At 43.5% G+C, this 22,193-nt stretch overlaps 2 protein-coding genes across 7 annotated transcripts in view; one reads left to right on the top strand and one right to left on the bottom strand.

Moving 5' to 3' along the window:
- Positions 1-1,577: 1,577 nt before the first annotated feature.
- CHRAC1 (chromatin accessibility complex subunit 1) lies at positions 1,578-4,132 on the bottom strand. The gene is made up of 3 exons (XM_039549954.1): positions 3,923-4,132; positions 3,183-3,309; positions 1,578-2,423 (listed from the first exon to the last, which is right to left on the bottom strand). The coding sequence occupies exons 1-3, from the start codon at positions 4,058-4,060 to the stop codon at positions 2,278-2,280; spliced, it is 411 nt and encodes a 136-aa protein (XP_039405888.1). The 5' UTR covers positions 4,061-4,132; the 3' UTR covers positions 1,578-2,277.
- Positions 4,133-8,787: 4,655 nt separating this feature from the next.
- TRAPPC9 (trafficking protein particle complex subunit 9) overlaps positions 8,788-22,193 on the top strand; it is a 462,128-nt gene continuing 448,722 nt past the window's right edge. For 2 of the 6 annotated variants that reach the window (XM_039548555.1, XM_039548551.1), the window contains exons 1-3: positions 8,788-8,896; positions 10,312-10,912; positions 19,950-20,095. In XM_039548555.1, the coding sequence (XP_039404489.1) occupies positions 10,329-10,912; positions 19,950-20,095 (730 nt within the window). In that variant the 5' untranslated portion in view covers positions 8,788-8,896; positions 10,312-10,328. Of the gene's footprint in view, positions 9,013-10,311; positions 10,913-14,388; positions 14,900-19,949; positions 20,096-22,193 lie in introns of those variants that run through there. The other 4 variants (XM_039548554.1, XM_039548552.1, XM_039548553.1 and 1 more) reach the window with 4 other exon arrangements.

Here is a 22,193-nt window from a genome sequence, read left to right as displayed (position 1 = left end):
TGGTGATTATAAAGCATCCAACAGCATTGCAAGGATGCCAAGGAGCTTCCTTTGGGAGCCCAACTCTGCAAACAGATTGGTTTTACTCAATATTATGAAATACTGTCAGAGCTGTCTCTTCCCTTTATTTTTTCCCTTGTTTTTGAACCACTGCTTTGAATTGGATGAGGTTTTGCTGTGTGTCAGGCTCTTGGGGAAAACAAATAACCCTTCACTGCTTTGATGGCAACAAGCTTTGGCAGATGCAGGGCCTTGGAGCAGGCTGTGGCAAATTTTGGCTGCTCTGACATTCCCATTGAGGATTCTGGCTGAATGAATCCAGAAGGGTGTGCAAATTCTTTTGGTCTCAGTAATTCACAGAATATGTTCATCATCCCCCAGGAAACTTCTAAGAGGGATGAAATATGGCAATTTATACTTACTAACCACAGTTCTTTTGTCATTTTGGCAAGTTTAGGAAACTTCATGTCCTTTGAGCAGCACTGGCTGGGGAAGGATCTCACAAGGTGGTGTTGTAGGGGGAAAAAAGAAACATGTCTATAATAATAGTAATTCATTCTGGCAAGCATCCCCTGGCCTGTGTTCCACTGCCTAAAATCCCAGAACACCTTAAACAGGTCAAGATACTTGGTCACTTTTGAGGAAGTTCATGTTAAATGATGCAGTTTGACAGAAGAGAGGAAATAGGATGAGAAAGCTCATGGGTTGAGATACAGACAGTGAGCTCACTGAGCAGTTGCTGTCATGGGCAAAACAGACTCGACTGGAGGGAAAATTATATAATTTACTGACATTAAATGGAATCATATGGTGAGAAACTAAGTCAGAAATTAAAACCCCTTTCCACCCCTTTTCCAGACAACACTTTCCCCTTTTCCCTCTTGCCTCCTCTCTCCAGAGCACAGTGCTGGGGATGGGGCTGTGGTCGGACCCCTGCCAGGGCTGGGAGGACGTTCCTCTCTTTGGCTGTGACCCACCCAAGGTAACCATGGTTCAGGTATTTGCTTGTTGCCCTCATCCCTGTTTATGCTGGAGAATTACTGTGCAATTTTGTGCTGGTGTATCTCTTTCTCTTTCCCAAAAAACTGTCACCCCCCAAACAGCATTCCATGCTCAGTTTCCCACACATCTCCATTCACTTTTAATATTTTAAAAAAAAGCACAAACCAGCTCTTTCAACAACGGTGTAGTTCTGCCTTTACCCACTTGGGAATTTCCCCAGGGATCCAGCCCCACTCAGCACTCACTGCAGCATTCCTGGTACAGTATGATTTTCATTTATGATAACTTCAGGGAATTTTTTTACAGTGCAACATCCTCTGATCTTTACCCTGCCCTCCAAATTAGGGTGTTGCTTGAGTCAAATTTCCAGCTGGTTTTCTGCCCAGCTCTTTTGGAGTGGGAGGTTCTTATTCCCTGTCAACATTCCAGTACTTACCTGGGACATTCCTCACAGCTGGGGAAGAGATCTCAGTCACTTCTCTCTCTCAGAGTGACCGTGACACTCTGCAGACATTGCCACACTGACCACGAGTGTGACTGAAGCTGGAAAGAACTACAGGAAATTTCTGCATCCATTGTCAGTTTTCATACAAAATGTTTATTTTAAAAAGTTGCATGTAAAGTTCTGCACAAGATGGTTGCCATTTCTGTAGTATTAAAAAAAACAAAAAAACAAACCAAAACCAAATGAAAAATCCATCTCTGTCACTCACATGGCAAAGGAGCTGCTCATTCTGAAGAACCCACAATTAACAGACTTCAATGTGCATTTTGGCAGGAGAAACTGCAGAAGTGGAGTTCATTCAGGAAAAGGGCTCTAGATGCAAGTATTTACATAATTTTCTATCCCATTTACCACCACAGCTACAGAACCACATTAGCCCTTGGGATGGATCTCCTCCTCTACCACGTTTTAGTGCCCACATGGCTGTTTTTACAGACTTTTTTCATGGACTTGGTCCACTTTTGGAGCTTTTGAACTGAAATCTGCTCTAAAGAAATTTTAAATTTGGGTAATGATTGTCTGACAAAGCAACTTCAAATCATCTGACCAAGCTCTGCTGTCAGGTTTGCACTGTCTCTTCCTACCCTGCCGTGTTTCTGAGGGAAGAATTCCATTCTCCAACGAGTATGAAGTTCAATTTCTAAACTTCTTTAAGCAAAAGCAGATGGCTCAGTGTATAAATAAATCCAGCATCTGGATTCTCAGTCACAAAAATAACATCCTTTATACAATAGAAAATGGATCAACTATGAAACAATTTTCCATTGGCCTTAAGATCCAACACTGTCACCAACAGCTTCATCTTCATCCTCTTCCTCCTGACCCTCGTCATCGTCTTCCCTCACTTCTCCATCTCGCTTCTCTTTTTCAAGCATTTTTAGATACTTGCTAGCTAGGATCTTCTTTGGCAAGATATCTGGAAGGCAGAATTGTGGCTTTTATAGTCTGTTTGAACACTTGTATTGCCTCATTAATATTATTGCATCCAAACCACTAATGAGCCAAAAAGAAATATTAATATTTTTAACAAACTTTAAGTGAATAACCAGGTAAGTTGGTCTGACCTACACAGCTGTAAGAGTAGGAGGGAGCTATCCACTTATGGTACAAGTAGCCCAAGATAAGGACTCTATTTAATGACTGATTACTGGCAACTATCTTGAACGGTCTGCTGATGTAAATTATTTGATGTAAAACTGAGTGCTCAACTGCCTTAGATCCAACAAGCCATTAATATAAAACCCAAGTATCAGTTAAAACACATGTGTGTGTGTTTATATCTAAAAGGAGAGAGGGACCATACAATGAAGCTCTTTTTCTCAAAATTTACAGATTCCTACATGTCATTTTTGGTCCATGTAACTTCTCACCTAAAGATGTGCAATGATCTTCTTTCACAGGCCTAAAGCTTTCAGATGGAACTGCTGGAATTTAAGAAACGCCTAAGGTAATATCCTGAGAACTGTATATAGTATAACTGCATAATTTAGAGGCAAGCAGAAAAATCCCCATTCACAAATAAATATTCTTAGTGACGTAGTTTATGAGTTCCAGTTGAATGCTATGCAGGAGATCAATGACCAGTAGGAAAACTGGGTCCTCACAAAACAGAGCATTAAGAGCAAGATTTCATTTTCCAAAGCAGACACTGGATTTACCCTTATGCTATCGATACCTGCAAGGAACTGAAAAGTCTCACACTCTTCTGCTGTATGAGACAGGTCAGTGTAAGTCAGAGCATTCTTCTCCTTCCCTCTGCCGTGTTTGTAGGAGTATGTAGCCAAATACTGAACAAAAAGCTCCTAAAAATTAAAACAAAACTGAGTAGTCAGACTAAGAATTCACATATATAGTTGATCCCTATCTAAAGGCAGAAGCACCATATTTAATTGCACATACACTAGGCACAGTGCAGAAACTCATTAAATTTCAGTAGCTGAAGGGAGTCTAAAGGAAGGATGGAGAGAGACTACTTACAAGAGCAAGTAGTGACAGAACAAGGGGGAATGGCTTCGAGCTGACAGGAAGTAGGTTTAGATCAGATATTAGGAAGAAATTCTTCCCTGTGAGGGTCGTGAGGTCCTGGCACAGGGTGCCCAGAGAAGCTGTGGCTGCCTCATCCCTGCAAGTGTCCAAGGCCAAGTTGGACGGGGTTTAGAGCAACCTGGTCTAGTGGAAGGTGTCCTTGCCCATGGCAGGGGTTTGGAAACAGATTTCTTTAGTGCCTCCCAACACAAACCATTCTGTGATTCTGAACTCGGGGCAGCTTTAAGGTCAGTTCAGTCTCGGGATGCGGACAGAGAAGGGAAGCGGGAGCCCGGCCCGGGCCCGCGGGAGCGCTCCGAAGGCAGAGGCCCCTCAGCCGGGAAAGGGAGGCGCGGGGGAGCCCGAGGGCAGGGCAGGGCGAGCCGGTACCGTGGCCTTGGCGGTGAGAAACAGCGCGTCCTGGTTGATGCTGGAGACCTCCGGGGAGCTCTTCATGATGACGCGGATCCTCGACAGGGGCAGCGACACCAGACGGTTCTCGGTACCGCTCAGCCGCGCCGCCGCCATCTCAGCCCGTCCCCGCGGCACCGCGGGCACGGCCCGCCGGGAGCTGTAGGCGGCGGCTGCCGGGACTACAGCTCCCTACAGCACCGGGACCCGCCTAGGACCCGCCCGCCGCCGGGACTACGGCTCCCTACAGCACCGGGATCCGCCTAGGACCCGCCCGCCGCCGGGACTACGGCTCCCTACAGCACCGGGATCCGCCTAGGACCCGCCCGCCGCCGGGACTACGGCTCCCTATTGTACCGGCGCCCGCCCGCAGCCGCGGTTACGGCTCCTTGCAATACAGCTCCCCACACAGGGACTCGCCCGCCGCCGGGATTACGGCTCCTTGCAATACAGCTCCCACACAGGGACTCGCCCGCCGCCGGGATTACGGCTCCTTGCAATACAGCTCCCCACACAGGGACTCGCCCGCCGCCGGGATTACGGCTCCTTGCAATACAGCTCCCCACACAGGGACTCGCCCGCCGCCGGGCAGCGCCTCCGGTTCCCGCCTCCCTGTCCGCGGGTCCGGGGGCACCCAGGCACGCTGAGGCTCCGGCTGCCGAGTCCCTTCACAGAATCACAGACTCAAGTTGGCTCGAAAAAGATCTCTGAGATCATCGAGTCCAACCTGCGACCGATCACCAGGTGCTTGTAGAATGATAAGGTCACACGTCTGAGCTTCCTTTTCTCTAGGCTAACCACCCCCAGCTCCCTCAGCTGCTCCTCATTAGACGTGTGCTCCAGCCTCTCCCCAGCTCTGTTGCCTTTCTCTGGACATGCTCCAGCACCTCAATGTCCTTCCTGAATTTAGGGGCCCAGAACTGGACTCAGGATTTGAGGTGCGGCCTCACTAGTGCCCAACATAGAGGAACAATCACCAACCATCCTGTCCTGCTGTCGACACTATTGCTGTCACAGAATGCCAGGATGCAACCGGCCTCCTTGCCCACCCGGGCACATGCCAGCTCATGTTCACCTGCGGTCAACCAGCACTTCCAATCCTTTTCTGACAGCTCCTTTTGTGCTGAGCAGCTTTCCAGTCACTCTTCCCACCTGGATGGATTCCTGCTGCCCCAGCGCAGGTGGGAGTAGCCTTGGGGCTTCCCCTTCCTCACCCCCTCATCGTGGCTCTTCAGCCCAAGGCTGGCACAGGAGTGTGGGGAACTTGTTTTTAATGGCAACTGGGCATCTCCTGTGTGTATTCTGATTACAGGCCAGCTGGCCACAAAATTGTTAACCAAACTGTAATTACAGGCTGCTCAACACCTCTGCTGCTGTAGTACAGTACCAGGGAATGCGTCTGGTCATCCTGACACTTGTTAGAGCTGTGGGGAGGTGTGGAGGGCATGTGTAAACTATGAAGTGATGATGGGGCTGCATCTTCAGTATTATCACATTCCCCATGTTTATGCTGTGTGCCTGCTGCATAGGAAGGTTGTACCATGCTTGTGGATGGGGTTTTGCTGCTGGGAACGTTGGCTCCAGAAATTCACCTGTGCCTGTTTGGGTAAGAGCTGCAGGGCGAGTGAGCACTTCCAGAAGTGGTGACACATCATTTGCATAAATTCATTAATGGTTTCAATAAAAAAGTTTCCAGTATGCTTTACAAACAACATGCCTGATGGTTTGTATTGGTAAGAAATCTGCTAAGGCCATTAAATTACCTCTACTTAGTATGAGAGGGAAGAGCAGGAGCTTTTTCAGAATACACAATAATAATTCACATGGAATTTAGGGGAGAAAGGAGTGTACCCATAAAGAATCATTAAATGGAAAACACAGGGAGTTTATTGACTGAATGTTATTATCTTATATAGAATTTGCCCAATGCATAAGGACAAGGCTACAGATGATACTGATTCATTAATAAAATATAGCACCGTAAGCAGTTGCAAGCACCTTGGTGCAAGGATAACACAGTATATGATAAAATTCCAAAATTATTGTATTTGGGGACATCATTTATAGTTAGCTATTGCTGATTATCTCTTAGGCTGTATAATTCCCTTGAGGTTAGAACTTTTGTGAGGCCATTCTGTGTATGGTATATCGGAAGGGAAGCACAAATATCCTGGGATGCTGCATGGATGTCTGGAAAGCTTGGTTTCTTTCTTCATCCTTACCGTCTTGTGACATCTTGTGGAGACAGCTGACATTACTCCGACAGTGAGTTTCTTATAAATACTATCAGAGTCTGTTATGATTTCAATTTACAAATAAACCCTCGTCAAACTACCAAGATTTCTGAGGGTATTGAGCTTGGTGGTGGGAAAGCACAGGGGAGGGACCCTCTGAGCTGCTCAGAGCTCCTCTTTGCCCTGCTGCCAGCTGAGAGCTTGCCAGGCGTAGTTGCCTCTGTGAGTCACTGTCTCCCAGCAAAGGGACAAAGGGAGCAGGAGCTGCCCCCGGCAGAGAAGGGAGGCCCTGAGTGACCGGGCTGAGCACACCCCATCCCTCTCTGGCCCTGAGGCCGTGCTGCTGTTGGGGTTGGTCAGCCTCTGTCTGGGACTGTGAGTCCAGCTTGTGCTTCTTGTCTCTCCTCCTCCTTTCCCTCTGGGCAATGTTGCCCATTTCTTGGAAGATAACTGAAGGTCAAGGCTAAAGCTTGTTCAGTTCCTTTTATGCTGTTGTTTCCCACACGTCTCCCAAACTGGGGGAGCCCAAGGGGAGAGTAGAGACCTGCCAGGAGCCCACAGCTTGTGCCACAGTGGCTGAGGAGACCTGAAAAGAGGTTGTAGCCAGGTGAGGGTTAATCTCTTCTTCCAAGTAACAAGTGACAGGACAAGAGGAAATGGCCTCAAGTTGTGCCAGGGGAGGTTTAGGTTGGATATTAGGAAAAATTTCTCCACCAAAAGGGTTGTCAAGCATTGGAACCATCTGCTTAGGGAAGCGGTTGAGTCACCATCCCATGAGGGATATAAAAGACATGTAGATGGGGCTCTTAGGGGCATGGTTAGATGTGGCCTTGGCAGTATTAGGTTGGACTTGATGATATTCATGGTCTTTTCCAACCTAAATGATTCTACGATTCTACCTAAATGCAATTGCTCACCTAAATTTTTCAAACACTGCAAGTTCTATTGAAGTTAATCTGTTGGTGTGCCACTACTTTAAGTCATGACATTCCCCCTAAGGAAAGGCTGCAATAAGGTGTTCCTGGACCCTTCTCTTCTCCAGGCTGAGCAACCCAAACTCTCTCAGGCTGTCTCCATAGGAGGGGCACTTCAGCCTTCTGACCATTTCCATGGCTTCCTTTGGACTTGCTCTAAGAATACCATGAGTTTTTTGTGTCCTGGGGATACCAGACCTGGATGCAGCACTGCAGGTGAGGTCTTGTGGATACTAAAAAGCTAGGAGCAGAGGAATTTTCCAGCTGCTGCAGCATCCTGTGAAGTTTTTCTTTCTCATGCAAGCTAGCTGAGAAACAGTTTGAGGATTTTGTAAACCAAGGCTCTATCTTGCACCTGCAAACTTGTTTTCCAAGTATTATCATGGTACACTGAAGAAAATATTTTGAATAGGTGTTATAGCATTCCAGCAATCACCCTGAGACGTGGATGGTCAAGTGACCAATGGTGTCATACCACCCTTGCGAACGAAGCTATATAAACTGATTTATATAATTAAATAAGGGCCATTTAGCCACTTATCCTGAAACTGGACTCGTGTCATTTTTCACCATTCTTGGTACAACAGCGACAAGGTCTCACCAGAGCAGAGCAGAGGGGCAGAATCCCAATCCCCTCCCCCACCTGCTGCCCACACTGTGGGATCAGCCCAGGTCATGTTTGGCTCTCTGGATGCAAGTGCACATAGCTGGCTCCTGTCCAGCCTCTCATCCACCAGCACCCTAAGGTCCTTCTTTTTGGGGCTGCTCTCAATCCACTTATTCCCCAACCTGTGTTGATACCAGGAGGTGCTGACCCAGGTGCAACATCTTGCATTTGGCCTTACTGAACATCATTAAGGTTCCCACATCCTCCACCAGAAACGCACCTGAACTCTCATACAAGGCTCATACTTTGGAGTTTTCATACTTCCAGAGTTTTCAAGATTTTTGCATTTAAGCTACATGACTGAGAAATCCTCTCAGAGGAAGATCTCTCTTCTCAAGGAGGCTCAGGGGAGATCTCATCGCTCTCTATAGTAAGTTTAAAGGAGGTTGTAGTGAGCCAGGGTCGGTGTCTTCTGCTGTGCCAACAGTGTGAGGACTAGAGGAAACAGACTTAAGCTGAGACAGGGAAGATTCAGATTAGGTATTAGAAAAAAAGGGGAAAAAAAATCACTGTTCAGGTGGTCAGACAGTGGAATAGACTGCCCAGGCAGGTGGTAGAATCACCATTCCTGGAGGTGTTTAAAAGGCATTTGTCTGCCAATGTGGTTTAGGGGTTACAGTGGCAGTGCTGGGTTAACAGTTGGACTGGATGATTCTATGACACCAGACCAGTTTCGGGTTTGGGAATGCCAGGAAGGATCACTTCGTTCTAAGAGCTAGAGCCCTTTAAGTTTTCATAGAGTCGGCTGGAATTCACCACCCAGAAGATTCAACCATTCATTCACTCGTCCTAACGCGTTCCTCATGAAGGAACGCCTCGCGTTTACAGGCAGAGCCTTCCAGTCCCCGTGGAAGCCCCGGGACCGACACCGCGGACGGCAGCGGAGAAGCGCCGCGCTCCCCTCGCGGCCCTCCCGCCACGGCCCGCCGCGCATGCGGGGCGGAGCGGCCACTGCCGTCAGTTCCGGCGGCAGCGGGGCGGCAGCGGGGCGGCTCCTGTCCCGGCTGTGAGTGCCGCTTCCCTGCTTACCGCCCCGCCAGCCGCGTCCCCCTGTCCTAGAGCGGTTCCTGTCCCGGCTGTGAGTGCCGCTTCCCTGCTTACCGCCCGCCAGCCGCGTCCCCCCGTCCTAGAGCGGTTCCTGTCCTGGCTGTGAGTGCCGCGTCCCCCCGTCCTAGAGCGGTTCCTGTCCTCGCTGTGAGTGCCCCGTCCCCCATTACTGCCCGTCCCCGCTGCCCAAAGACCGGCTCCTGCCCGGGCTGTCAGTGCCCCTTCCGCGGTTACCCAAAGCAGCTGCCCTGCGCCTTTCGCTGCCCGAGGGGTGTGCGCCTCTGCTACGCTTGGCTCTTTTGCAGTTTATTCCTTTTCCATGCTAAACTTGGCGGGCCCAGCGCGGGATATGCCCGGGGACAGGGAAGAGCGGCAGCTGCCATTCGCCCCCTGCCCGCCCGCTGCGGCCCCTGCCGGGGGGAAGTGCCAGGACGGTGCTGCTTCCCTGGGAAAGGGGCTGCACGCTGGGAATGGGGCTGCACGCTGGGACTGCGGCTGCTGGGCAGACCGCGGGCAGTGCCGTGGGAGAGGGGAGGTACAGTCCATAGTTCTGAGGAGCCCTTTTCTTCAAGGCAGCTGCCTGTCTGTGCCCCCGTGGACTCGGAACTCACTTTTCGGCTTGTAAAACCGATGGTGTCAAGTCTAAGCTGGGCTGTTTCTGTTTTGTTTTGTCCATGTGTTTGGTTTTGCGGAGAACTGGTTTGTTTGTGTTTTTTGGTGATATTTACGGTTCAGGGTGTGCTTTGGAGCTGAAATTCACCAAGCGATCCGTGGGGTCCAGGACATGAAAGGACTCAGGGATGTGCATCTTTGTTCAAGACCCAGCTGCAGTACAGTAATCAGTTTTAGAGAGCTCAGGAGAAAAGGAATTCTAAATACTTAAATGTAAAGGCAGAAAACATTGCCTAGTCCTTACCTATGTGTGTTTTGAGAAAGCAAGATTCCACTTTTCTTCAAAAATAGGTGTTCTGGCCCTGATTTTCCTCTGCTTGACCATGCACGAGCACTGACAGCTGTGTAAAGTTTGGTGATCCCAATTTGGTGCCTGTTTACATCTCACTCCACACAATTTTCCGTATTTCCCCAAGAAAATGGGACTGAAGAGCCTGAATCTGACAGGCTCTTCTGAGCTGGTATTTCTTCCCAGTGGTTGTGGTAGAGACTCTGCTGCCCCATGTGTGAACTGGCTCATGTAGCTGTACAGGGAGTGAGGTTCAGTTGGAAAACCCTAATTTACAGATTTTTGTTTGATAGGTAACTAAAAGTACTCCTTGTGCACAGTGTAACATCAGTAAGCTACATGTTGAAGATTGAATAAAATGGTGAAGCAAATATTAGTATCGCAGCACATATATTCAGGATGGAGAAGTGTTTAGCATCTGTTTGATACAGCAACCCCGTGTACTTCTGAATGTTAAGAAATAATACGCGTTTTTCTTTCACTAGCATGCAGTTGATGCAAAATGAGTGTTCCTGACTACATGCAATGTGCTGAGGATCATCAGACCCTCCTGGTCGTGGTTCAGCCCATTGGCATTGTACCTGAAGAGAGCTTTTTCAGGATCTACAAGCGGATTTCAGCTGTGAGCCAAGTTAACGTGCGTGACTCGCAGCGAGTGCTCTACATCCGATACAGGCACCATTATCCCCCAGAGAACAACGAGTGGGGGGATTTTCAGACACACCGCAAAGTTGTGGGGCTGATCACTATCACGGAATGTTCTTCTGCCAAGGAATGGCCTCAGACTTTTGAAAAATTCCATCTTCAGAAGGAAATGTATGGCTCTACTCTCTATGATTCCCGGTTGTTTGTCTTTGGGCTTCAAGGAGAGATTGCAGAGCAGCCCCGCACGGATGTGGCGTTTTATCCCAGTTATGATGAGTGTGAAACTGTGGAGAAGAGAATAGAAGATTTTATTGAGTCCCTCTTCATAGTGCTGGAGTCAAAGCGGCTTGATAGAGCCACTGATAAATCTGGAGACAAGATCCCCCTCCTCTGTGTTCCTTTTGAGAAGAAGGATTTTGTAGGTCTGGACACCGATAGTAGGTAAGCAGCTACTTTTGTCAGCTTGCAGGTCTTAGAAACACACATCTGTGGCACTTGCCAGCCTTTAGAATAAGCCTATTAGAAAGGACAAGGTGAGCTTTATTCCAACAGAGGCTGTGTCCTGATCTTACTGTGTCTGAGAATTTAACTTGTAGGCTCAGTATATTTGATGGTCTGAGCTTGTTTACATATATATACATTTAATTGATGAAGCTCATCAAATAGTAGGAAGAAGTCACAGGAGTGGTTTGACAGATTCTGTTGTAATGAGACTTTTGCTGGAAAGCTTCCAATGTTTTAAAGATACACAGTATTAACAAAAAAAATTCAGTTAGCATCAATGAAACTATTTTTACATTATGTTGAGTAGTATTTGACTAATTCTACTTACTGTATTTTTTCCTCTAAGCCTCTGTCTACTTTTTCATTCTATGAGAGTGACTGTTTATTTTGATTATGAAGTCCAGCATCTTTCCCAGTCTTTCTTTGTTTTATGTAGTTATTTGTTACTGCTTTTTACCTGTCATGTTTTGCTACCTGTTTGCTACAACTGTTTGGTTTTGTGTATGTTAGAGTTCCCCCATTTTTCCTTCCTCCTCATTTGCATACTCATCTGTCAGATTTGAGTGTTGCATAGTTCTTGTGCAAGGGATAAGTAATTCTGGCTTGATAGCTACAGGCAGATGCAAAATCTGTTTGACTCTGCTGTTGGCAGTCAAATCTAGGCGATGGAAGCAACCACCTTTTGTCCTGGCAAAGACAGAGGTGTGGAAGCCCTATCGTGTTTGGAAGCAGTAGTGTTCATACCTGTGTTGTACTGTAGGGATGCCAACAGAGGTTATTACTGTGTGTAAAAGCTCAGAGGTGTCCAGGCAGGGTTGTCCGGAGCTGTCCAGGCAGGGTTGTGAAGCTTTTAGATCACATGAATCAGCTCTGCCTGCATAGTTAGTCCTGGCCTTGGAAATGGGAAGAAAGCATTCCAGATTGCTAATTAGTTTGAAGCCTTTTGTTAAATTATCTGTGGGTGCTTGAAGGACCAGCAGTACTCCTGTGCCCTGCCCCTTTCCGTGAGCACTTGAACTGGCTCTGACTTGTTGGTCCCTGGTTTGTCCCTGCGCTATTATTCAATTATCAGAATAAATTACTGTGTTGCTGCTTTTTGTACGTGGGTGGTAAAGTTGTGTACACTGGACAAGCCTTTTTAGAATCCTGTCTTTAATTACTCAGTTTGAATGAAATTTGATTGAATGTAATCAAAATTTCCCATTCCAGTTAGACAGAAAATGGGAACTGTTGGCCAAGAATCTCAAAATCAGAATTAATTCTGCTGTTCAGTTGTGTCTTCTAAAAAACTGTACTTTGGAAATCGATTTCTTAGATAAATGACTTAATTCTGAGCAGTGGCTGTGCTGTAGCTAGTGGGAAATAAATACTCTTTGTGAAGTTCTGAACTGGTGGGGAGCTCGAGTGACAGCAGAATGTGTCCACACATCTCCAAGCAGGTATTTTATGCTGTTGCAGTGAGGAGTTCAAACAGATTCAGGGTGATGCTTCAGTTCTTTGCAGAATGGAAGGTGTGTGACCCTGCCTGTGTGGACACAGGGGTTTATCCAGAGTTAATCACTGGCTCAGCTCTGCACACACCCTTGCCTGGAAGGTTTGAATACCAAACAGGTTTTCAGTAAGTCTGGATCAATGGATGTACTTGAAATGTTTGCTGCACCGAACCGCTCAAGGAAAAGTTGCTAAATACTCTTAATTGTTCCGTTCAATAGTAAGAAAGTTCTTCAGTTTTATTTTGCTGTGAAGTTAGTACTTCTGATTGTTTTAAAACTTAGGATTTATACATTAAAACTTCAGAAAGCGGAATGAAAATATATTTTTAGCTTCTCTGCACAGGAACCTTTCTAGGCACCTTTCAAGTAGCCTGATGCATCTCCTACCTCTGTGTTGTAAAGCAGAAATTCAGGTTCATGGAATACGGTTGAATTCAGATCAGTTTATTAAACTAACTTGTACTGTCAAGCCAAAGTCTTTGGATGTGAACTAGTGATAATATTGCATTTTATTACTTGGGAGATTTTTATTGCTTGGCTTGCAATTACAGGATTTTATTTTAGCACATTCCCGTCTGTAGTGACAGATTCACTAATTAAGGGAAAGCACTGCGTACCAGGGAGGTACAGGGCTAGGAAGGACCTTCTTCAATAGAAACCAGTTTCTGTTTTTGCAAGACTGGATGTAATTCTGTTCAGGGAGGCCTCAAGGTTGTTTGAGTGCAGGAAGTGGGTATGAAAAGATCTGGTAGAACAACTTTTGGTACTTTGTTGGTTTTGAGTCTGTCAGCATAGTAATTTTACAGAAAGAAAGAAAAACATGGTATTGAGATATTGAGGGAAATGAACAGCTTTTTCTAGAAAAGGTGGAAATTTCCCAAGGGTTAAAGGCAAAGAAAGTACCTTGATCTTTTTTCTATAGTTTCTGTCCATTTCCAGTTTTTTTTGTATGATGTATCCCAACCTCCGAGTCAGTGTGTAACCAATTACTTAAAAAGCACAAAAGTTCTATATTAAATAGATGGCAGAGAAGACACACTCTTTATGCTTGTAACAGAGAGTGTGTCTCTGCTGCTGTAATTGTGGATGCCTACTTAGGCTAAATAAGCATCTCTTTACCTGTAACTTCTAAAATTGAAGTTACATTTCAGTGTCTAGCAAGGGTCTCATTAAATGTGTGGTGCTGCTGTAACCTGGAGATATTGGGATGATAGATTGAGGGTAAATATGTTAAGAATTTACAAGGGACACAGTAATTCTGATCATGGGATTTGAAGACTAATTAAAACTACTGAACATTGTTTGTTTCTTAAAAGATACTCGTCTCCAAATATTTTATTGTCAAATACTAAGGTTAATACTTATGTGATGATCAGGGCTATATATATAAACCTGATCTTCTCCCTCACCCAGTTACAAGACTTTCATTAGCTTGGTTACATAATAATTGCAACATGATTGATTTCTTTTAAGATGCAAAGTTCATAAATTAGGAAGGTGAATTATTATGCTGCATTTCAAGTAAGTTAATTCTTGGAAAAAATGAGGATGATCTTTATCTTTTGCAAGTTGCTTGTGTAATGAGCAGGAGAGACACATTCCCAGAACTGGTACTGAGGTGACAGCATACTCACTGTTTTATGTGTGAATAAGAACTTTTTATGGCTGGTAGAAAACTTTCTGTATGAAAAATAGTGGATTAAGTCCTAAAAAGTTTTGAAGAAAGGTTGTTCTGTTAAACAGAAATTGTAGGACTGAGAGTCTGACCTTGGTTTAATTCCTGGGGCATTCAGCCAAGAGGGGATTTTGGCAAATTGATTTATTTTTTCTTTCTGGTTCTTCAGCTGTAAATTGGGTAAAATATTTATGTGGTCCCAGGGCTCCTGAGGACAATTGAAAAAGTTTCTGAAATCAGTTGTGCTTGATAGTTATTCATAGAGGCTGGGAGATTGATGGAGAACAATGGAAACACATGTTCTCATTATGATAAAAAAGTCCTACAAACTGAAAACTAGGAAACATGAGCCAGAAATACTGAAAATCCCATTTAAGTTTTCAATTTTATTTCTGTTTTCAGCTAAAAAAAATGAACATACTTAAGTATGATTGTAAATCTACTTGGATAAGCTCATTTTAATGTTGTTTACAACAGTTTGTGTCTTAGGTTCTTTCTTTTTTAATACTGGCTTCCATTTAATGCTGTGGAGTGATGAGAATGTAGGGCCCTGTTTATAGATGCGTTTTTCTCTACACGGTGACATAGCTGGGATTTGAGCACTGATTTATCAAAGTTGATGATCTCAGTATCTGTATGTGGCTGTTAATTTTCTTTCTGTTCTCTGTCTTTCTAATTTCTGTTTTGTTCCTTTCTGGTTTTTTTCCCCCTTCTTCTCTCATACTGCCCTGTGAGTTTGTTGTTGGGTCTAAAAAGGTAGGCTGTGATTGTGTATCTTTGAAAATAGTTAGCTTTTTTCCCATCTCCTGCCTCTCCACTTTGCCTTCATTGCATATTTTAGTATTGCTTTTTATCTTTATTTTTTCAGTACACACAAAAATAATTGCTGCCTGGAGCCTCACCACTGCAGTTGTCCCCTTTTGGTGCATTTGGCAATTATATTTGGTAGCAATGCTGAGTTTTTTTGTAGGACACACATAGTCTGCTTAGGTGGCTGCTGGCCTCTGGAATTTGCTTTATTTTTTAAACTCCAAAGCCATGAAGCTGTTGCTGCCTGTGTTTGGTTTCCAAAATCAAAAGTTCTGGCAGTTGATCCAACGCTGTAGCTGTTGTCTCTTTAAGTCTGGATAATGTTATGATTGGTGATATCTATAGCTCTGCATGCTAACTGGAATTAGTAGAACTTGATTGATGGAAATTTTTTTTGGAGCATTTTGCATGTATATACTTTTGGAAATTGATTTTGCATGTTTCTTGTTTGTAAATTTAGCCAAATTTTGAGGATCCAGAAATTCTGTCAAACCTTGTTTCTGGATGGTTTGTAGTGAAAATAAATTCTGTCGTGAAATATAACACTGTTACACTGAATTTTCCTTCACATTATCCTGGGATCCTAGAAAAGAGCTGGAGATGAAAGAATAAAGCACATATCCTGTAGAGCAAATGAGTCAGAAATGGAAATTCAGTAGTTCTTTGTAGTTCCTTGAACAGATTCATTGCCCTCTACTTTGAAGTAGTAGCAGTGGTCACTGGCCATGATTGTGGTTATTCCTGTCAATATCAGAGTGTGTTTGGTAGAGAATTAACCCAACTAACTTTAGAAAATCAGATTTTAAAGTAGTTCTGTAGTCAATGGAATTTTTCCCTGTGGTGAGGACCTTCAGAAGAGGAGTTTGGGTGACTGACACCAAGGAGCATTCCATGGGTGGTCCTGCATGAGGTGGTACTGCCTTCCCTGGGGATGTTTCTGAGTGCATCACACTCAGGAAGGAATTTGTAGGGGCAGACTTTAGGTGCTTCTTTGAAATTTAATGTTGTAAATGATCTGGCGGAAAAATTAATACGAACTGCTCTTGGCAGTAGGGTGCTACAAGGAACTGGCGTAGAAAAAGGTTGTCCTCTTATCCTAGAGGAAGTAGTTGTTAATTTACATGGGCTTCCTGTCCCTAAATAGATTAGGATGAAGCAGGAGAGAGCCAAAATATTTAAACAGTGTTTAAATAAAAAATAAATCAGAATATATCTGTAAACGTCTCACTTTCAGGTTCTTCAGCTAAAATTGTGAAGCAAAACTAGCTCAGTATTAAAATGAGCAATCATCATTTTATGGTGAGATATATATATCTAAAAATATATGTGAATATATATGCATATAGGACTTTTTTCCCATTAAATTTGCACCCCAGTACACACTGAAGAAACAATGTGTCACTTGGATGTGATTTTAAGGGCCTGATGTAGATACTGGATTTTTTTGAAAAGAGGCTTCCCAAATGTGAAGTAAATTAAGTTTTGCTGTCTGTGGAGAGTGGTTTTTGTCTCATTGAAGTCTTTGCCTTCTGTCTTTTTGGACATTTTTGAAAGAATTTAATTCATTGTACTTAATTGTGAGTGCCTAATTAAGACACAGTTTATACATCTGTTTGGTGCAAACTTACTCTGTCATTAGTAAGGAAACATCTTCCAAGAGGATGGCAAAGACTTGCAGGGACTATAAGAGATGGATCCTGTCTTGGCAATACCTTGAAGAGCGTAAAAATAGGTGGAGTGAATTCAGTCTTTGAATAATTAATAGTAAATTTCTTCATCACTGGGAATAAATTATCTGTTTGTCTATAAATAAGGAGAGTTTCTCAAAGAACAGTGGTTTTTATGAGCAATGTCTATTGATGTCTGGGTGAATAAATGCCTTCAAACTTCACATATATTGACATGTGCGTAAACCAGCAGCAAAATTAGGTTAGGAAGAGCTGTTGGTGAGGCAGCGTGATCGAAACGATTCCGGTATCAGGTCCTGATTTAGAAGTCAAGCATCATCTCCTTTCCTTTGCTCTATGACTCATATTTATGAACATAATCATATGTTAGCTGGAAAATCTGGAAAAACACTTACAAACTACAGTTTTGAGAGAATAAGAAATTTAATTGTCCATAAACATAGAGATTGCTTGAAAGTGTAGAGACAGGGAGTTGGAAGCAGTGGCATCTTTGAAAGGAATTATAGCTGTGTAAGGGAACAATGATTCTCCAATCCCACTACTTATGTGAAAAACAAACAAAAAAATTAAAGCAATATAACATTTAAAATGTTATTGTCATTCTGGAGTACAGACATTAGGAAAATCTGATTTATAACCAATTTATATTCTCCTGTGCAATGATGATTCAAGATTGCAAAGGAACTTTTTTGATAGAGTTATTTTTCTATAACTCAAAGCTCAGACTGAAATCTTGGTAAGATTTGGTGCCCTTCCATAGTTCATACACAGCAGTTTTAGTTTTCACTTTAAGTTTTCTTGTATTTTTTTTCTTAAACAGATCTATTAAATATATGCTTGCTGAAAAATAAAATATAAATATTTCAATTTCTTGACACATCTGAAAGATAAAGAACAACAGTTGTATTGAGCTTCATTTAATGTCAACACATCAATTGTGAATATGGTGTGATAGATCAGAGAAGTGCATACATTTATATAGGAATTATTTGTAACTTTTTAGATGGAGAGAAGCAATAGGAGACATACTTCTTGTCTCCTTTTATTATTTCCATTTTTTTTGTAGACAGTAATACTGGTTCCCATAGCTTTTCTCTTTAGTTTTTATAAGGCCATTGTCTGTACTTTATATATATTTTCTCTTTTTAAATTTCTGTCCTGATCCATATAAATCAGTTACTTTCTCTTCATCTCCTTCTTCCAAACCAACTGCAAGGAGTAAGACATTATTTGGTGCCTGAAAAGTTGCTTCTCTTTGGCCAAACTAACAGCCTTGAAGGCAAATAAACCAGTAACATGAAATTGTTTGGATTCTTGACATTTCTCCTGGCCTTTCTGCCTTAAAATCTAAGGGAAATAAATGAATATCCTTATTCCTACCATTATATTTTACATGTTCCGTGCCTCTTTCCCTTTTTTCATTTCTACCTTACAGACTTCATGAAGACAATCTGTTCAGATGCCTTATGGAGATTATTTCAGTGACACTTCAGTTCATCTCTAGGGTCCTTTGGGAAGTTCTTTGCTGGAAAAACCCCCCACTTCCCCAAACCTGGTTGCATTCCATAACCTTGGCATTCCTCTTATATTAAGTTCTCACTCTAGGGAATAAGAGTTTAGCATCTGGAGAGTGGGTGTTACCCTAGGTTTTTTTGGGTTTCTTTTTTGTTTGAAGTTGTTAAGTTCAAATAGTCCCGGTAACTTTTTAAAAGATCACAGGCTGGTTTGGGCTGGAAGGGACCTTCAAGATCATCTCATTCCAATCCCTCTGCCACGGGCAGGGACACCTTTCACTATCCCAGGTTGCTCCAAGCCCCACCCAGTCTGGCCTTGAACACTTCCAGGGATGGGGAATCCACAGCTTCTCTGGGCAACCTGTTCAACAGCTATTCTGATGAACTTAATTAAATTGAAAAAGTATCACTACATCTAAAAGTGAAAAGTTTAGAACTATGTCAATCCAAGATAGCTCTTTGTATTTTTGCCAGATTCTTTGGACTTCATGTATACAATAAAGAATGACATCTACAGCAATTACTTTCATTACAGTTTCATTTCTGATAAACTTTTATTTTAGTTTAAACCATCCAAAGAAATAAAAGTCTATTTTTCCTTGGTGTGATGTGTGGAAAATCAATTTTCATACCCCTATGTACTTAGACATTGTTAGAACAACAGGACATACTATTGAAAGTAACAGATAAATTAATAAAATATCTAAGTTGACATTTAAATTTCTCCCTCATAAACAGTTTTATAATTATAGTGCAAGGACATTCTTGCCATGGAATACTTTTCCAGGAGGGAGAACAGGAGGATTGCTCATAGACTTGGGAGAGCAGAGTTGTTCTGAACTGTCACTTAAACCATGGGGTGTTTTCCAAGTCCAGTGTATCTTGCTTTACATCTCTTATGTTTCTTTAGCTGAAACTTACTTAGAAAACAAATAAAGTAATAAGGTTAGTGCTGTTATCACACAGATTTATGCCCAAGTTGCCTTTTCAGCTGTACCAAGGTGTCCGTTGAATATCTTCAGTAGGCTTTGTCTGTTCATTTGGAAAGAACATCACCATTTATTTTAACATGTAAAAAAAAGAGGAGGAAGAGAAATCCTGTCAGCTGTTGCCTGAAGTGATTGTGCTTTTTCACTCATCATCCCTTTAAAAGAAGGGGCTGGGAGCAGGGGGAGGTTTGTGAGGTCTGGGGGGGTCTGAGGAGGTTCTGGGCCCCTGACACCTTTGGGCTGTGTGTGGAGAGGGTCCCAGCAGAGGAGGGCAGAGGGCTGGAGCAGGATTTTGGAAAGGTCACCTTTAATATGCTCAGAACCAAAATGTGAGGAATTCCATGGGAAGCATCCATAGAGTGTTGGGATTTATTCAAGAACAGTTTCCCTAAGCACAAGAACAATCCATTCCCTACTGAGGGAAAGAAAGAAGGCAGACCACCCTGGCTTAACAATGAGCTTTTGGGTGTACTGAAAAAGCAAAAAAGCAGCATATCAGCTCTGGAAAGGCAGCCAAATACTCACTGTAGTCTGCAGGAACCTTGCTTTGGAGCTTTTCAGGGGGTGTGACTCTAGCTGTGTGAATGCTGTGTAGCCAAAACGTGATACGTTGCTTTTTTCCTCAAATATATCCTCAAATTGTTGGTTCTTTTGCATATTACGTTAGTTAGCATTCATATTTGCTCAGAGACAGAGAGTAAATTAATGCTGATCTGCTATTAAAGAGGAAAGAAAATGGACTTCAGGTGTTTATTACCTCAAACAAGCATTCCCTGCCAGTAAAAGTGCACCTTTCATTTTGCAGACACTACAAGAAGCGCTGCCAGGGCCGGATGCGGAAGCACGTTGGAGACCTGTGTCTGCAGGCTGGAATGCTGCAGGATTCCTTGGTGCATTATCACATGGCAGTGGAACTGCTGCGCTCTGTCAATGACTTCCTGTGGCTTGGAGGTAGGGTTAAGTGGTGGTAGTTGCTAAACACAAGTAAATCAAACTATCCCCTATCATTTCCTTAGGCATAGTGAAAAGTAGGAATGATTTTGGTGACCAACATCTGAATATCAGGTGTAACAGTTAAGCTGAAGCAAAAATTGCTTAATAAAGATATGAGAAAGGAATGTGTTTAGGAAAACCTAAACAGGATAAATTGTGTTACTGTAGTAAAGCATGTATTTAAAAATTGTGCCTGATTTTTTAATGATTCCTTGGAAAGTATTTGATTTCCTTCACTGGCTTGTACAGGTATTTTAAAAATATTTCCTATGGATGTCCAGTGTGGACTGTTAGGAAAAGATTTTTGCCTTTCCATCTACCAAAGCCACAAGTGTTAAACTTCCACTGGCATGACTTCCTTTCATAGTATGTCCTAGGATTTGCTTTTTTTCCCTGCCTTTTCTCCATCCTTTCCTTTCCTTTTTTTCTGCTTTTTGTTATTTATTGGCTATACAAATGATCTTTGAGCACAATTTCTGCTTCTCAGTTTCACACCCTTTCAGGACAATCACTATTTCCAGGTCTGCTTTTAGCTTTCTCATTCTATGTGGAAACCCATTTATATTCCTAATGGCCCTGCAGGTTACATACTATGAAAACCTTAACACCTTTTGACCTCCCACTTCTTTCCTTCTACAATTCCAAAAATTTAAATGGTCAGGATTCCTCAAATTATACTTAGAGGCCTCCAGAGGACTCTTCCAATCCAAATTATTTGGTAAGTCTGTAAGTCTGATCTCCTGCTTATATCACATCCAGTTAAATCAGGTTGTTGAGGGACCTGTCCAGTTGAGTTTCAGGTGTATTTAATGATGGAAGTTCTACAGTCTTTGAGCAACCTGTTCTAACATTTTGCTGGTTATAATTTGGAAAAACCCAACAACAAAACATAAATTAGTCCTACCTTAAAGCAGAACTTCCTGTGTCAGCTTGTGTTGACTCTCATCCGATCTCTGCACCTCTGAGAAGCACCTGCCTCCATCTCCTCTCTGCCTTCCCACTGGGTGTTTCGAAGGCAGCAGGGACATTGACGTTCAGCCTCTTGTTTAAGGCTGAGCAAGCCCAGTTCTCTCTGCTTCTCATATTCTCTGCTTCAGGAACTCCAGTCCCCCGACCCTTCTGATGGCCTTCCACCAGCCTTGCTTTGGGATGAGGCTCCTGTCAGGCCCTATCTCCAGCCTGGAAAGTTCTCTCTGCATTGAAGGCCTGCCCTACTGTTCCCCTCAATTTGGTATCACCCAGGAAGTTTCTGGGTGTGCTCTGTGCAATCATCCAGGCAGTTAATGAAGGTATGAGTATTGTCCCCCTGAGGGACACCACTGGTCACAGGCAGCCATTTGGCTGATCACAGTCCTTTGAGTGTGGCTGTCCAGCCAATTTCCCACCTACCTGTAGGCCAGCTATCCCAATCTTCCCGATTTGGCTGCAAGCATTCTGTGGGAGAGCATGTCCAAAGATGTTTTGAAAGCCAAAATACACGACATCCACTGCTGTTCCTCTGTCCACTGAGCTTATCATCTCATTATAGGAGGCAGTGAGGTTGCCAAAGACTGACTTACCCTCAATAACTCAATGTGTGCTGTTCCCAGACACGTTCTTTCACTTCATGTGCTTCTAGAAGGGTTTCTGTGTAGCCTCTCCAGGGAGCTGATGTTGATCTGTCTGTACTGGTACTTCCTTCTCAAAGAAGATGACATTTCCCTTTTTCCAGCTATTAGAAACTTCCCGCAATGGGCATGAACCTGCTGGAGGTGATGAGAGAGTGGTCTCACCTTGGTCAGCTCTTTTGGCATCTTACCTGGTTTTGTGGAATTGCATCCAATTGGATTAAGTGCTTTTCATGTGAGCTTCCTCTACAGTGACAAGTTCTTACTCCTGCAGATTGTTTTAGTAGGGTTGGGGCAGTGGGAGTTCCGAGGGTGAACCCAGAGGTGAAAAGCACATTAAGCATCTCAGAATTTTCTGTGGCCTTTGTCATTAGACCTCCAATTTCAGGTATATTTTGTTTGTGCAAATGGACTGTATGATGTGATACTTCACTTCTTGCAAATGTCTC

Source organism: Corvus cornix, chromosome 2 (assembly GCF_000738735.6).
Source record: "Corvus cornix cornix isolate S_Up_H32 chromosome 2, ASM73873v5, whole genome shotgun sequence".
Lineage (NCBI taxonomy): Eukaryota > Metazoa > Chordata > Aves > Passeriformes > Corvidae > Corvus > Corvus cornix.
The sequence above is the reverse complement of the archived record's forward strand: the minus strand, read 5'-3'. Positions and strand labels throughout refer to the sequence as shown.

Coding starts and splice junctions, on each gene's coding strand:
- CHRAC1 (XM_039549954.1), bottom strand. CDS start 4,060: ATGGCGGCGGCGCGGCTGAGCGGTACCGAGAACCGTCTGGTGTCGCTG. Junction 3,310..3,922: donor TTCTCACCGCCAAGGCCACG/GTACCGGCTCGC, acceptor TTTAATTTTTAG/GAGCTTTTTGTTCAGTATTT. Junction 2,424..3,182: donor GACTTTTCAGTTCCTTGCAG/GTATCGATAGCA, acceptor TCTGCCTTCCAG/ATATCTTGCCAAAGAAGATC.